The sequence below is a fragment of the Nothoprocta perdicaria genome, unplaced genomic scaffold (assembly GCF_003342845.1).
Source record: "Nothoprocta perdicaria isolate Ctin4 unplaced genomic scaffold, notPer1 scaffold_34, whole genome shotgun sequence".
Taxonomy (NCBI): domain Eukaryota; kingdom Metazoa; phylum Chordata; class Aves; order Tinamiformes; family Tinamidae; genus Nothoprocta; species Nothoprocta perdicaria.
This window is the reverse complement of record NW_020455577.1, coordinates 401,723-415,242: the sequence shown is the minus strand read 5'-3', so window position 1 is coordinate 415,242 and position 13,520 is coordinate 401,723. Positions and strand designations below refer to the sequence as shown.

The 13,520-nt window shown below is 45.1% G+C and overlaps 1 protein-coding gene across 2 annotated transcripts in view; it reads right to left on the bottom strand.

Annotated features, from left to right (window-relative positions):
• Nucleotides 1–2,975: 2,975 nt before the first annotated feature.
• Nucleotides 2,976–13,520, bottom strand: part of PRRX1 (paired related homeobox 1) — a 30,766-nt gene continuing 20,221 nt past the window's right edge. Inside the window, exons 2-5 of one of the 2 annotated variants that reach the window (XM_026043819.1) lie at nucleotides 8,330–8,505; nucleotides 7,517–7,698; nucleotides 6,378–6,446; nucleotides 4,771–4,795 (exon numbers count right to left, since the gene is read on the bottom strand). In XM_026043819.1, the coding sequence (XP_025899604.1) occupies nucleotides 6,395–6,446; nucleotides 7,517–7,698; nucleotides 8,330–8,505 (410 nt within the window). In that variant the 3' untranslated portion in view covers nucleotides 4,771–4,795; nucleotides 6,378–6,394. Of the gene's footprint in view, nucleotides 3,208–4,770; nucleotides 4,796–6,377; nucleotides 6,447–7,516; nucleotides 7,699–8,329; nucleotides 8,506–13,520 lie in introns of those variants that run through there. The other variant, XM_026043818.1, reaches the window with a different exon arrangement.

The following is a 13,520-nucleotide window of genomic DNA, read 5'->3' as shown; positions in this document are numbered from 1 at the left end:
GTACCCAAACTTCATGATAACTAGGGTTACTATGGCAACTTCCTAGGAGCTGCGATCAAAAGACTATTAAAACCCTGGAGAACTCCACGCTTTCAGTATAAGGCCCTTGATTCCCACGTATATTTACACAGTTCAATAAAATATAGATTAAACATACATGATCATAATATTTTGCTTTGGCTTGATAGACAACTAGACATTGCCTGTTGGTTGAGGTCATCAGCAATTAAGAAAAAAAAGACAAAATCCATCCATTGATTGAGCTGGACCCCACTCAGCTCAATGTAAACGAGGACATATTGACTTGGACGCTCTGGTTTACATCTGGGTGTCACTGGGCGAGCCACCTCAAATGTGATGGAAAAGTCTCATCTGGATTGATGAAAGCCCAACGCAGGGACCATGTAAGACCTGACTAAAACTGGAAGTGCAAAAGCTTACACAGCCTTCCTGTGGGAGCTGCTCCATGCAGGTCAGTGCAGTCCCTCACATACTTAAACTGAGGCAGGCGAGCAAGTGTTTTGCACTGACATTTATGTCAGTCCATTTATGCAAACCTTAAAGCCTAGAGGCCATCCACATATGGATAACTTAGTATCAACTATTTCTAATTTCATGCTCTCTGAACAATCTCCTTGCTTGCTTAGAAATGGGGGCCCTTGGACATTCAAAAAAGCTGCTCAGGGTGATTTTTTTCTGTGCATGGTCAAGGTGAGCAAGACTAGGGAAATGCCACAAGCCACCAAAAGGTCAAAAGAGTCAGCTGAAACTTTGGACACGGACATTCATGCAGCATCAGAAATCATGGAGTTGGCTAAACATTACATTGCACCCAATTCTTTCTTCTTACTGATCCTGCAGAACGTGTTCTCCAACAGTTTCTCTGTTGGTGTAGATGCAGAAACCAAGGATGAATTTCTAAGTGAGGACTGAGATTTCCAATGTCATCACTTAGCTCCYGGAGCTGGAGACACACTCATCAAGATAGCAACATTTTTGTTTAGGAATGCTAATGATTTCTCAAAATACAATTCCTGCTCAATCTGAACTTTGTTTGTTTATTTTGTTTGCAAATTTAATTTGCAATTTTCAGCCTGATCACAATCCCTTTTTTGCCTCAAAAATATCCAGGGCACAGAAGCAAAAGAATCCACCAGCAATACATGCAATTGCTAGCGCTAGCACAACTTACACCAGTTGGAGATTTGGATCTTTTTTTTTTTTTGTTTTTTTTTTTGAAAGTGTTAGCATGAATTCTTTGGCTAGATTTCCAGTCATATTTTTGCAAGTTTAACTTGCCTTCAGTTTGAGGAGATTTATTTCTCATTTCCTGCAACATGCTATTTCAGACTACCAAAGCCCACAGACTTCTACGTATGTCAAACGTGTCTGTGACAAACACCAAGACAGAGACCTGTCAGACTCAGTGGAAACAATCCTAATGACTGAGCTTCATTCCCGTTACCACTCAGTCTGGAGCACTGAGTAGCAGTGAGGCAACTGGAACACCATCTTCAGTGGGACTATTCTAGAGGAGATCTCTTGAACAAGCAAGAGAAATAGAAAGGCAGGTAGAGAGAGCAACATGAAATCCTCATCCTCAGCACCCTCAGGACACCCTCTGGCATGGAAACAGTTTTGGGTTGCTTCTTCCCAAGTCTTCATAAGAGAGAAAGAAATTAGGTTCATGGSGTGCAGTTCTTCAAAGCCCAGAGGGAGAGTGGGAAGCAAAGAGGGAGAGCAAAGGAGGGAAGTTAAGGCAACAAGACAAGTCTCTTTGGACTTTATAGTGGGAGACGGGCAGGAGAGACAGTGTTTGTGCAGGATGTGTTACATGCAGAGAAAATACCCCTCCTCAAAGAGGGGAGCAGAGACTTTCCATGGGGTCTTCCTTGTGTGCATCCAAGAGGCAAATGGATCTATCTACCTGTCTGGTGGGTGATATCCTTCCCTTATTCCATGAAGATGCAAATACCTACAGGGAAAATCTGCAAAGAAAGATGGCTTCCTCCTCCTCCTCTTCCGAGTTTTCCCATGGGAAGACAAGAACTGGCCATTTCAAGCACTGCCCGAGGCAACCGAGAGCAGGGCTGATAAGAGCAGGTGGCTTTTCAATGCACGGCTCCAGATACCTGGATGCAGCACAGACATCCCAAACGTTTTCAATGGATTTTATTTTGTTTAATAAAAAACACCAACCAAGCTTGCATGTATATCTTATATATATAAATATATACAGTATATATAAAACAAATGCATTTGGACAACGCCTTTCCCTGTGGCACAAACTGTAAGGCAYAGAGTGTCCTAACAGTCCTATTCTTGGCACTACAGAGCAAACCCCCCACTACATCCCCCACGCACACTCACACACGCACGTTGGCTTTTCTCTTTCCTTTGGCTTTTTACGGTGGCAAGGCTGGGACTACTCAAGAAAGCAATGAAGCGCTGCGAAGGCCTTGGAGGTCTTCCTCATGTATCGGACTAGTCCTGGCAATTTGAGGAGGATGATCCCTTCACGTTGCCTCRATAGGCTTATCATAGTCTGTCAGGAAACAACTCTGCCTCCATTGGACAAAGGACTTGAGGGTCAGGTGGATACGTTAGGAAGAAGTGATGGAAGAATTTCTTCTTTGGAGGGGAGCCGGGGCAGAGGGAGGCAGGAGCAAGCTTTGCATCTCGGCGTGATGTACGGAGGTGACCGCAGGCTGATGTCAGCAGCCGTTTCTTTTGGCAGTCCCATATAAAAACGGAAAGCGACAAGGGTGAGACTGTCCTTAACTGAAGAAGCTCGTAGTATATTGAGCAGAAGCAATAAAACCTGACATTTAGAAGAAAATAAAACAAATGGTGGCATTATCCCAAAACGAAGGAGGAACCCTGTCACTTGTGAGCGGTTTGGTTTGCTCCCACTTTGGTCCCAGTGTTCATTTCTGGGTTGAGGGTTGGCTTTTTTTTTTTTTTTCTTTTTTTTTTTTTTAATTTTTTCTTTTTCTTTCAGCACAAATTGCGAAGCAGGACGGGTGCTGTTGTGTTCTCTCCTTCTGCGAGGCAGCAGCCTCCAGTCATTAATTGACTGTGGGCACTTGATTCCTCTGTAAACTATATTCCTTTGCCTTCAGTCTCAGGTTGGCAATACTGTTGGCCATGTTCATGCCCTGCGCGGGGCTGGCGTTGGTGCATGTGGCGGAGTAGGTGGCCATGGCACTGTAGGGTGGACAAAAAAAAGAGAGAAACATCCTGTCAGAGGTCACATCCCAACAAATCTCTCTGCTTCAACTCACTCACCTGAGTATCGCCCATCCCTAAGGTGTTTTAAAACAACAGGAAAATTTCCATTTCCCATCTTTTGATCTAAAGGGTTTACAATGAGGTCACAGTGCCCAGTCTGCCAACTACAGCATTGTCTTTAAAAATATTTCCATTGCAAGAAATGGCTTTTTGATGAGGCCGGTTCTTATTTTTATTGTTTGTGAAATCATGTCTCTTCTGAAACACATGTTACTTCAAAGAAAGGCTCTGGGAAAAACCCATTTTAACAATTGTGAGGCTCTGTTATTTCAGCATTTTGGAATGAAAAGTCCCACATTCTTCCCTCAAAACCTCAGCTGATCTTGTAGAACATGCCTTAAAGGCTGAGGGAAAAAAAAAACCCACACACACAAAAAAAAAAACCCAAAAAAGCCAAAAACAAAACATTTTGCTCCCTTCAAAACATGTCTCTATTTGTGAAAAACATTACTTTTGGCAGTGGAAGATGAACAAAGATGTCAGAACCCTTTCTTCTTCTAACAAAAACTTGCTAATCTACTTGTCAGACAGCCAGAATACTTGATTAACCCGAGCGTCCCAGACTTTGGTGACAAGTAATCCCTTGTCCACCAAAAAAGCCAAATCTCTGCTCCGTTGCCTTCCTCATGTGTGTGTCCACATATCAAAAACACTTGAGAAACACTGAGCGAACTAGGGTGACATCACCCAGTATGTTCTGGACAACAGCTCAGGTGTGGTGCAAATCATCTCAAACTGCCTTTCTGGGTGGCTCACGTCTGGGAAAGCCTCTAGAGATCTCTCCTCCACCCACCGCCCAAGAAATGACATAGCCTGTTTGGTTTTGCCTTTTTTTTCCCCCCCTTTGATTTTTTTTTCCCTCCGGTGCTGACTTCTATGACTGGAAGAGTCTTTGGAACAGCCAGTCTTCCTGGAGGGATGTGGGCGTTTGCCGCATGCAAAGCTCCAGGCAGAGGATGTGTTTGCTCCTTCAAAAACGCTCATGATAGCACTGACTTCACAGGGCTGAGCTGCCCTGCCAGAATTTCAATTCAGCACTGCCTGAATCCTCAGTCTTTTAGAAGATCCCAGTGATATTACTAGTCCCTCTCCTAGGCCACTGAACACTTATTTCTCATTTTAAAATCAAGAATAGGACTTTCTTGAGGCAGACTCAAGAGGCRCACTTGAGGCACCCTCTTGAGGCAGAGGGATAAGACTTTCTTGATGTCATCTCCATGGGCACCGGTGGAAATACAACAGTCGACACTGGTGGACGTGATAGCTCGCACACTTGCACCAGGAGAGCAGACATTCAGCACGCTTAGAGACAAGTGTCTTGGACAGGTTTGGGAATGGCACGGATTACAGACATTAAAATCCACAAGTTAAGATACAGATATATCCTTTAAAATGTATATTCATCCTTTTTTTCTGGCGCCATCTTCCTCCCTGCTTCCCTAGGGTTCATCTCCTCTGTGTTTTGTGGAGGAAAAAGGGAGAAGAGCCAGAAGGATGCTCCAGTCTAGACAAAATAAGAACTTTGGGTCATGCTGAAGTTCATTAAGTGTTGGGTCTATTTAAGACTACTCCAATATCTTCCTTACCGAGGTTCAGGTCTTCCTGCAAGTATTCATTTARTTTCATGTCTCCCCAGACCTATTCACTATCACTAGCCAATAAAGTACTCATATAAAGTTTCAGAGAGCCTACTGCTCTTATCCCRGAAAAGTTGTGGGGAAAATTACTGTTGGATAATGAAAACTCTACTAAACCAAAACTCTGCAGAAATCCTGTTCTGGCAAGTTATTCCCCAAGGAGTAGTGCCCATGTAGGCTGTCTCCAAACCATTGTTATGGCTTGAGGACTTGGCCCAAAAACTCTCTGGTGTCCAATATGAGTTGAGATCACCCTGCAGCCTTCTCCACTCAGTTCAGACACACACACACACACACGCACACACACACACACATATACTAAAAGAGGCTCTTTCTTCTCCTCAGCTACTTGCTTTTATGAAACAGAGGAACATCATGTTTTTGTGACCTAAAATCCTACTTACAAATATGGTTTTCAATGTCTTCTGGAGTCAGAGGTTGTTAGAGTGGGAAGTGCAGGCTGACAGCACGACTGTGAATTTTGTTTTCTTGGGAACCTTTACTAAAAAATGTCTAAGCAAACATTTCAACTTCAAAAAAATAATAGTATCTACTTGGTTATCTATGTGGCATAGATCCGCAAATAGCTTTTGGTTGACCTGTGGCTGATTGTATTTGCAGAAAAAACACACTGATTGAAAACTTTCTCCCCACCCCAATCTAAGATCTAACAAAATGCTCTCAGCCCTATCATGAACCAGTGGGTAATCAGACAGTTGTGAGGTGAGTTGTGAGGAGACGGGGAGGGAGCAGGAGCTCTGCAAACAATCTGCAGAGTTATTTATCACCAAGAGTCCACCACCCTACTCAGTTCAAAGCCTGAGTGAATCAGTGAGAACCTGGGCTCAGCATCCATTAACATGAATGTGATTGCTAGATACCTGAGGGATTAGAATTAAAGACATTAGTTTTATTTCTGACCTTGCTACTGAGCTTATCTGCAGCCAGGATCAAGTCGCTCAGTCATCTGCCTCAGTTTACCTACGTTTTTAACCTCTTGGCTAGGCCAGTAACACAAGACTAGGCCATTGTTCCTGAAGCTAGGGCTGAAGTCTGGAGAGGTRTAACCTGCTCGGGGTCCTAACCACCCCATGTTGCTGAAACCAACTGCTCTGYTCCTCTGCTTATACCTCTCCACTGCATAGCATGGGTGGTGGGAAGAAGACAGTCCACACTGGCACATCAACTAGGGGGAATRGCTTTAAGTTGTACTCATGGATTTACACTGCAAATGTCTTTGCTGAAAGGTCGTGGCTGAAACCCATTTCCACTAAAGTGTACTTACACATGTGTGCTGGGCCTTGGGGCCCCCACCTAAAGGGGAAAAACTCATTTCTAAGGCTTTCCCTTTTCTCTTTCTCTCCTGCTTTGTATGTCTCAGCTGCCTGGGGCTTCTTGTTGCCCAGAGAAGTCCCGAAGAGCCATTCCCAGTGTGTCCCTGGAAGTTACCTTTGTAGGGTCTTCTCCTAGAAGCCATTATGAAGTCCCTCGTGTAAACAACATCTTGGGAGGGATAATCTATTTTTAAAAGTGTGAGAGGTAGAAATAAGCCACAAGCGTTCAGTAGGGATCTGGTACCTTGACCAGAGCAGTCTTAGCAGGGTGGGGAACGAGTTAGCAGCTGCACTTGTCTCCCCTCAACTCTTTACCACCCAAGTTCCTGCCTAGGACACAATACCAAGGAGCACTTCACAGGGAGAAAGCCTTAGCCCTAAAAGGGGGGCTTTGCTAGAAAACAGTTCTCAGATAAAATCCAAAGGACAAGGACCATCTCCAAGACCAAGATGGTGGCCAGCAAAAGCATCCTTTGCAGTATGGTGGATGAACTTAACACTTTAAGAGTTTCTTCTGCAGTTATGTGTGGAAAAGGAGGAACCCACAGGGCTAAAGCAACCAGCTATGAGGAAGGCCAGRTCTTTGCAGACCTAACTGCATAGATGAATGCTGGAGCTAGAGAAGGTGCCCAAAATGACTGAGGGAGAGAGGYCTCTAGCCTGGTGCAGCTCCCAGTAGACAGTGGGAAGTTGGTTACGTCTGAGACGTCTGAACAGGAAGAAACCCAGTCAGAGCCTTTGAGGTGCTGACCAAAAAATTAAGCCACTGTGCTAAAAATTACCCACCAACTTCACTTATAACTGCCCATATGTCAGCTGGCTCCCCACAAACCAGCACATCCTGTGGATCTGYATCCACACCCAGTGCTGGGTTGTGGATGAGGCAGAGAAGGGCAGGGAAGCTTTTGAACTTTAGGGATATCCCTGCTCTTTTGAGCAGACTGAGGGTTACCAAGTCCTCCTTTAGCACCACCACTCAAGCAAAGGTGGCCACAGAAGATGAATGTTGAACYCGTCTGTCCCTCAGGCACACCTGGTCCTCACTGTGGGCAAACCACAGCACAGCTTGGTCACACACATCCCTGTATATAGCAAATAGCACCAAGCTCCCACTTCAGGCCCACTTTTAGATAACTACAAGTAATTTAGATTGTCGGATGAAGTCCCGCAGAGGGGACTKCCAGGTCATCCTGAAAGCAACAGTCAGACAAGGCCTGTGGAGCCTGGCCAGTCCAAGAGGCCTCACTCACTCACCTGTAAGGCGAGGCAGTACCCCAGGAGAGATAGTCGGTGGGTCTTGGAGCTGGACGAGGTACTATGGGCTGCTCCACAGCAGTCACGTCCCCTGAGTAGGATTTGAGCAGAGAGGCGTTCTTGCTGGCCAGCATGGCCCGCTCGTTCCGACGGAACTTTGCTCTCCGGTTCTGGAACCACACCTGCAAAGGGGAGCACACAGACATGCTGGCTGTCACAACAGCTTTGCCATGTCACCTGCCACTTCACCATACCCCTTGAGCTCCACTTGGCAAGATGGGACTTTGCAGAAGCAGGTTGCTGTAACATGTCTGTCATCAAAAAACCATAATGACCAGACAACACATCTCTCTGCCCTGTCAGAGCTCTGGCACAAGAAACTGGCTCAGYGAGGCCCCTGAAAGGGCTAAGTCAGAGCTCACGATGGGTAGCAAGGTCTGTGAGTGTTGTACAATTCAGYATGTTCCCCAATCTGCTTCTGTGCTGTGCCTCACCAGGAAGTGCATGCTCACAAGTCAAGAGCTATGAAACTCAAAATAATGTACACAGTCTCAGCACAGGACATCCAGACCACAGGCAACATCTTGGCCTCCAGAGGACCATGAACATGTCTGAAAGGGCAGATCTGATGTATAGTGGCAGGTCAGGCAGCCCTTTTCAAGGCACAGCATGCTCAGGACTGCAATATAAGTGGACCAGTAGCTTGGTCATCCAAATGTGCCAGGCAGTCGTGATGACCTCTCTTGCCATATAGAACAGCSTCATGACAACACCAAGGCAAGACGTACCCAGACATAAGCTATGGGGAATTACCTGGACCCTTGCTTCAGTTAGGTTGACTCTGCGAGCAAGGTCTTCCCGTACAAAGGCATCGGGGTAATGTGTCCGCTCAAAAACTCTCTCTAACGCCTGGAGCTGGCTGCTGTTGAAGGTAGTCCGGTTCCTTCTCTGCTTTCTCTTCTTCTTCTCTTCGGAGTTCAGCTGTTCATCTAGAAAAGACAAGTGGAGAGGTGAAAGGCTGAAAAACAAAAAAGCCTTTGGCAAAAGAGTGAATGACTTCAATGGTTTTAGGATGGAGCTCATTGAGTATAGGAAAGGGCTTGCACCAATGCCATCACCACACCTTAACCACCACTAGCATGTATCTTCTCATCCTGCTCATCTCTGTAGCACTTTTTCCTAGGGATGAGATACAACACCAAAATCCCAGAGCAAGACTTTAAATCCAGCTTTCTTTCTGTTAGTGGATAGATGTACAAGTATGAGTGCTTTTCTTGATCAGACATTCCTTCCCCTTCCCATCCTCTGTGCTCTGCAGAGTTCATGATCAAATGGACCTGCAGAAAAAAAAAAATGGTCTGAACACCAACATGAATGGGCCACTTTGAGGGAAGAGATTTCCCCTGTTTCCTTGTTCCCGTTCCTCATTTTGCATGTGCACATCTTTTATGTATGCAGCAAGTGTACAGGCATGCTGGGTCTTCAGCCCAGGCTCAGCTGCTACTGTCTCCTTTCTCCAGGCTTCAACGGGAAGTATGGACTGGTTTGCCCTTTAATGGCATCGGATTAGGAAAAAGGAGGTAGGAAGTGTGTTGACCCAAGCATTCCCTTCCAGGTTGAGCTGCGCAAGACTTGGGCCAACTCTCTCAAGCTATCTCATGCCTCAATCTCTCTATCTCTTAAAAACAACAACAACAACAACAACAAAACGCTCCAAAACATATCTCCTATTTCCTACAATACTAGTAATTTTTCCTGACTACAAAAAGGCAAGAACTCCTTTTCTCTGGCATTTACATTTCCAAGAGCTTACAGAAACACAACATAGCTTTCAGGARTGACCACAACTCCAACACCAGCTCCTACTAACTCCATCAAGGTACGCTTGCCTGTCAATGGTGCAAAGAAAGCCAGGCTTCAGTTCACTAGCTTGATTACAGCCAAGCTAATGCCATTCTCTGTGGTGAACAACAAGGTGTGCAACCCATAAAAGCATGTCTTGTTTTGTGCCTGGCTTGTATTTAATGCATCGCTAAATCAGGCTATCCATAGGCTTGTAGCCATCTTTACTGCCTAAAGATGGAGAAACATGAGTGCCAAGATAACTGTGAGGCTTTCCTGGCCATGGTGAATACCCATTCATCAGCATCTCTCCTTTTTTGTGCTGTTGCACTTTCCAATCTACCAGCAGGGGTGGAGCTGTTGATGCATGGACATCAGCAGATGCTGGCAAGTAGTGAGTGATGGCTCCAGGGGTTTGATCATCTATATGGGTAGCACAACAAACACTTCAGTTAGAGTGTGAAGCCACGTCCAAAGAAAGCAGAGCGCAAGGCACCAACCTGTAAGAGTCATTGCAATGCCATAGCTGCCTTAGATACACAGCCTGTTCAGACTGCAGGACCGATACTCTGTTGGCTTGAATTCACCCCTTTTCACGGGCTCCAGTCCCCAGATTTTAGGAAAAATGACCCATCTTTACACATAGAAAAGAGTGGGAAGGAGTGGGAAATTTTCCAACACAACACTGAAATGGGGAGGAAAAAAAAAAAAAAAAGTCCCGTTATCTGTCCCTTCAGGGCATTTTCTGCATGAATAGACTAAACATAAACCAACGCTTTAAAGCTATGAGAAGGAAGGCTCCTTGCATGGAAGAAGTTGGGAATGCAAAGAGATGCCCATACGTCTACAAGTCAGTCTGCATGGGACACTATCCCTCCCAGAAGCTCAGGAGCCTCCTGACATTTCCCCAGTAACAAGAATGGGCTCGAGCAGAAAAAGCCCCAACATCAGGACCATCCACATGTGGTCACACGTCTACAATAGCCTGCTCAACCACGGCACAGAGAAAGGGGACTGCCAGCCACCTAAACCATAACCATTCACTCAAGTGAAAGTCAGTGCAGGGTCTTACTAAACCCAACAAAACTTTTAACACTCTTTTAATGCCTCCAAAGCTGCTATGGCCAGCAGAACCCCCAGCAGTTACACTTGAGGGTCTGATGCAATATGCATATCAATAAGCATCCAAATATATCTATATTATTTATATCTATCAAATGGACATGCTCGTATATTATATTTGATACTGTATTCATGCTAAGTAAAATACATATTAGAGCAGATGAGTTTCACCAGTGAGACTCTAATGACTTTACCCACAATACCGTTATAGAGTGACCTCCTGACATTCATTGCTTTTGTCATATAGAAATTATGACAGTTGCCCTTATGCTCATGCTCTCAAGGGGCCACATAAGCCACAGAGAAGCTGACAAGGAAATTAAAGTCTACAGTTGTTGTCCTGGCCACCTGTTTGTGTTGCTTTTCACAGCCCATCTGGTCATCGTTACTGCACCTGAATGCCTTTGGATCTGGGCCTACCCGTTGGGGAACAAAAGGACATTCCTCTTAAATTAAAGTAGGTTTTTCAAATTCCTGCAGTTTACAGTTCCCCCATCTCCTCTCCTTCTCAAGCAGCCTAACAATCCTCGACGGATTTCTTCCCAGCCTGGGAATTCCTGCATACAATATGTATATATGTATATGTCTTCAGTTTTCTTGTATGCGAGAGGAAGTATTTGGAGACTAGTTTTAAACAGTCACACACACTGAATTATAAAGCTGAGATGGGAAGAGACTTGCAGAGGCAGGATGGGCCAGAGAAGCAAACGTGCTCAGGAGTTCTGAAGCACTGAAACAAGGGACAGCAGGTGAATCTATTGAGTCATCTTGCTCAGGTGGGACAAGAAGAGGCAGTAGAACAGAGGGGTGGGATGTGGTTTGTGCATAAGGTCAAGTTTGGGGTCATGACAGGGCTCACTGCACACAAGGAAGCACAAAACTCCTCCCTGTACCTCTCTTGACTCATCATGAAGACCCACCAAAAAGGATCAGTGACCCTCCCCACTAGATCTACTGGGGGGTTTTGATGTAGATGTGTTGCTGTGCATCATGTAGCAGAGCAAACAGTAAGGAATAAGCCTCAGGGCACAATCATTCCCTTGAGTAGCAAAATGTTGCAAGACAAACTCCCACAAACGTCAACATCCTCAACATCGACATGGCTCTTTGACTTCCTCTTTGATGCTATTTTCTGATTTAAACCCCGCCACGTGGACCACACTCTTCTCAAGGATAAACAAATAAATAAAAGCCTTGGAATCTCTTGGGAYTCCCCTGCAAGCCTTTGAAGCATCCGTTCCTGTCCCCAACGAGACACAGGCATGGAAGGAGCACCAACCCGAGGCCCTCTGGCCCTCGCTCAGTCCCTGTGCGATGGTTCCACACGAGGAACTGCAAACACAGAGCTCTGGGGAGCAAGAAGAAAGGCCAAGACCTGTAAAACGCTGGAGAACAAGAGTTCTTCTTGCCAAGCACGTTAACACAATTAGCTTGGTTTCCTCCCGGAGTAAATCGAGACACCAGTGATTCACAGCTCACCTCGTAATTGCCGGGCCCAAAAATAGAAGGGCCAAGAAACGGAAAGTTGCAGGCAATTGCTGCTGCCTTCCAGTGACTCATGTTCAGGTCACCATTGGCTAATTCACCTCCGCCACCGGCTGGCACAGAGCAAGGACATGAGTCACCCCCTTCACATGGACATATCTGGCCAGAGCAAGTTCAGCACAGCCCGAGAATGGGGAGTTTGAGATCTCCCCTTCTGTCACATCTGGGCCAGCTCAACACAGCGAGGTCCGGATGTCTATGGAAGTTACTTGGGTAGCAGGAGCAAAACAACACTATCAGCCCAGAGCTCTGCTGGRTACATCAGCCCTACCCAAAGTCTCACATTTGGCCATGAAAGCATGCCATAAACTGATTAAAAAAATAGCTGCTAACTGTAGCCACCTAAATCCCACGTGTCTGCAAATGTCCCCTTGGCCACAGCAGTTCTGGGCAGCCTTCAGGATGTCAGCGTGGTGTTTTTTTCTGGTGTTATTTCTTCACCAGGAAACAGCCCTGAGCACTGAAGAATGGCATTTCTAAATAATGTTGACAGCACTAGTGACCGGAGTCAGCAGAAATCGAGAGAAAAGGAAAATATCTCTGAAACTTTTTAGACAGTTCCGAAGTCTTCCRCTGAGATCGCTTTTGATCAGAAATATTTTATTATAAACAATACTCTTATAAAAGCTGTGCTSCTTGCAAATGCTTTCCCCCAAGAGAGAAGTTAACGCACGTTCTCCTTCCAGGAATCCTATGCTGGAAAATCTGGGAATTTCATTTAAGAAAATCTCAAGATTGCATGCCTGATCTGGGGGTTTTGATTCCCGTTTCCGCATTTGGGTGTTTCCTGCATTATTTAGACATTTGCTCATGACATGCAAGTCCTGCTGTCATACCCAAAGGCACTTGCAGGACGCACCAGAGCATTTTCTACTGTTCCTGGACGAAATGCCTTGAAGTGTCCTGCCCTTTTTACCTCTTTTCTTACCCATCATGTCTTCTTGTAATGGGGCAGATCAGCACTGGTGGACAAGCTGATTCACGTTCCTTAYTACACGACAGTGGCCCTAGTGTCTGTGACTACTACTGAGATACCTTCAGGTGGCTCTTCTTGGGATGTCACATTGCAAGCACAACTGCATTATAAAATAAGTCAGGGTTAGGAGCTTAAAAGGTTTAAGTGCTCGCGTGTAAGTTACAAAATCAATATTTTTTTGCACAGAAATCTGCAACCACAACATAKTTTGGATTTCCAGTTTGCAGGAATGTTTGTAGATACTTGCTTTCATTCCAAACAAGAACAAAAACAAATTTCCAGATGGAATTTACATTGCGTGGGCAGTTTTGAAAAGTTTTGACCAGTTCCATTAAACACGAGGCCAAAATCAGCTAGTGTAGCATATTAATCAGACCTGAACTGAAAGTAAGCAATCACACTTAATTAAGTGAGGGAAAGAAACATTCAACCACCATATCATATATGGTTAAGGCAGGAAAGATTTGTCCTGTCAATTATATAAGCTGTAAACTTAAAAAAAAAAAAAAAAAAAAAAAA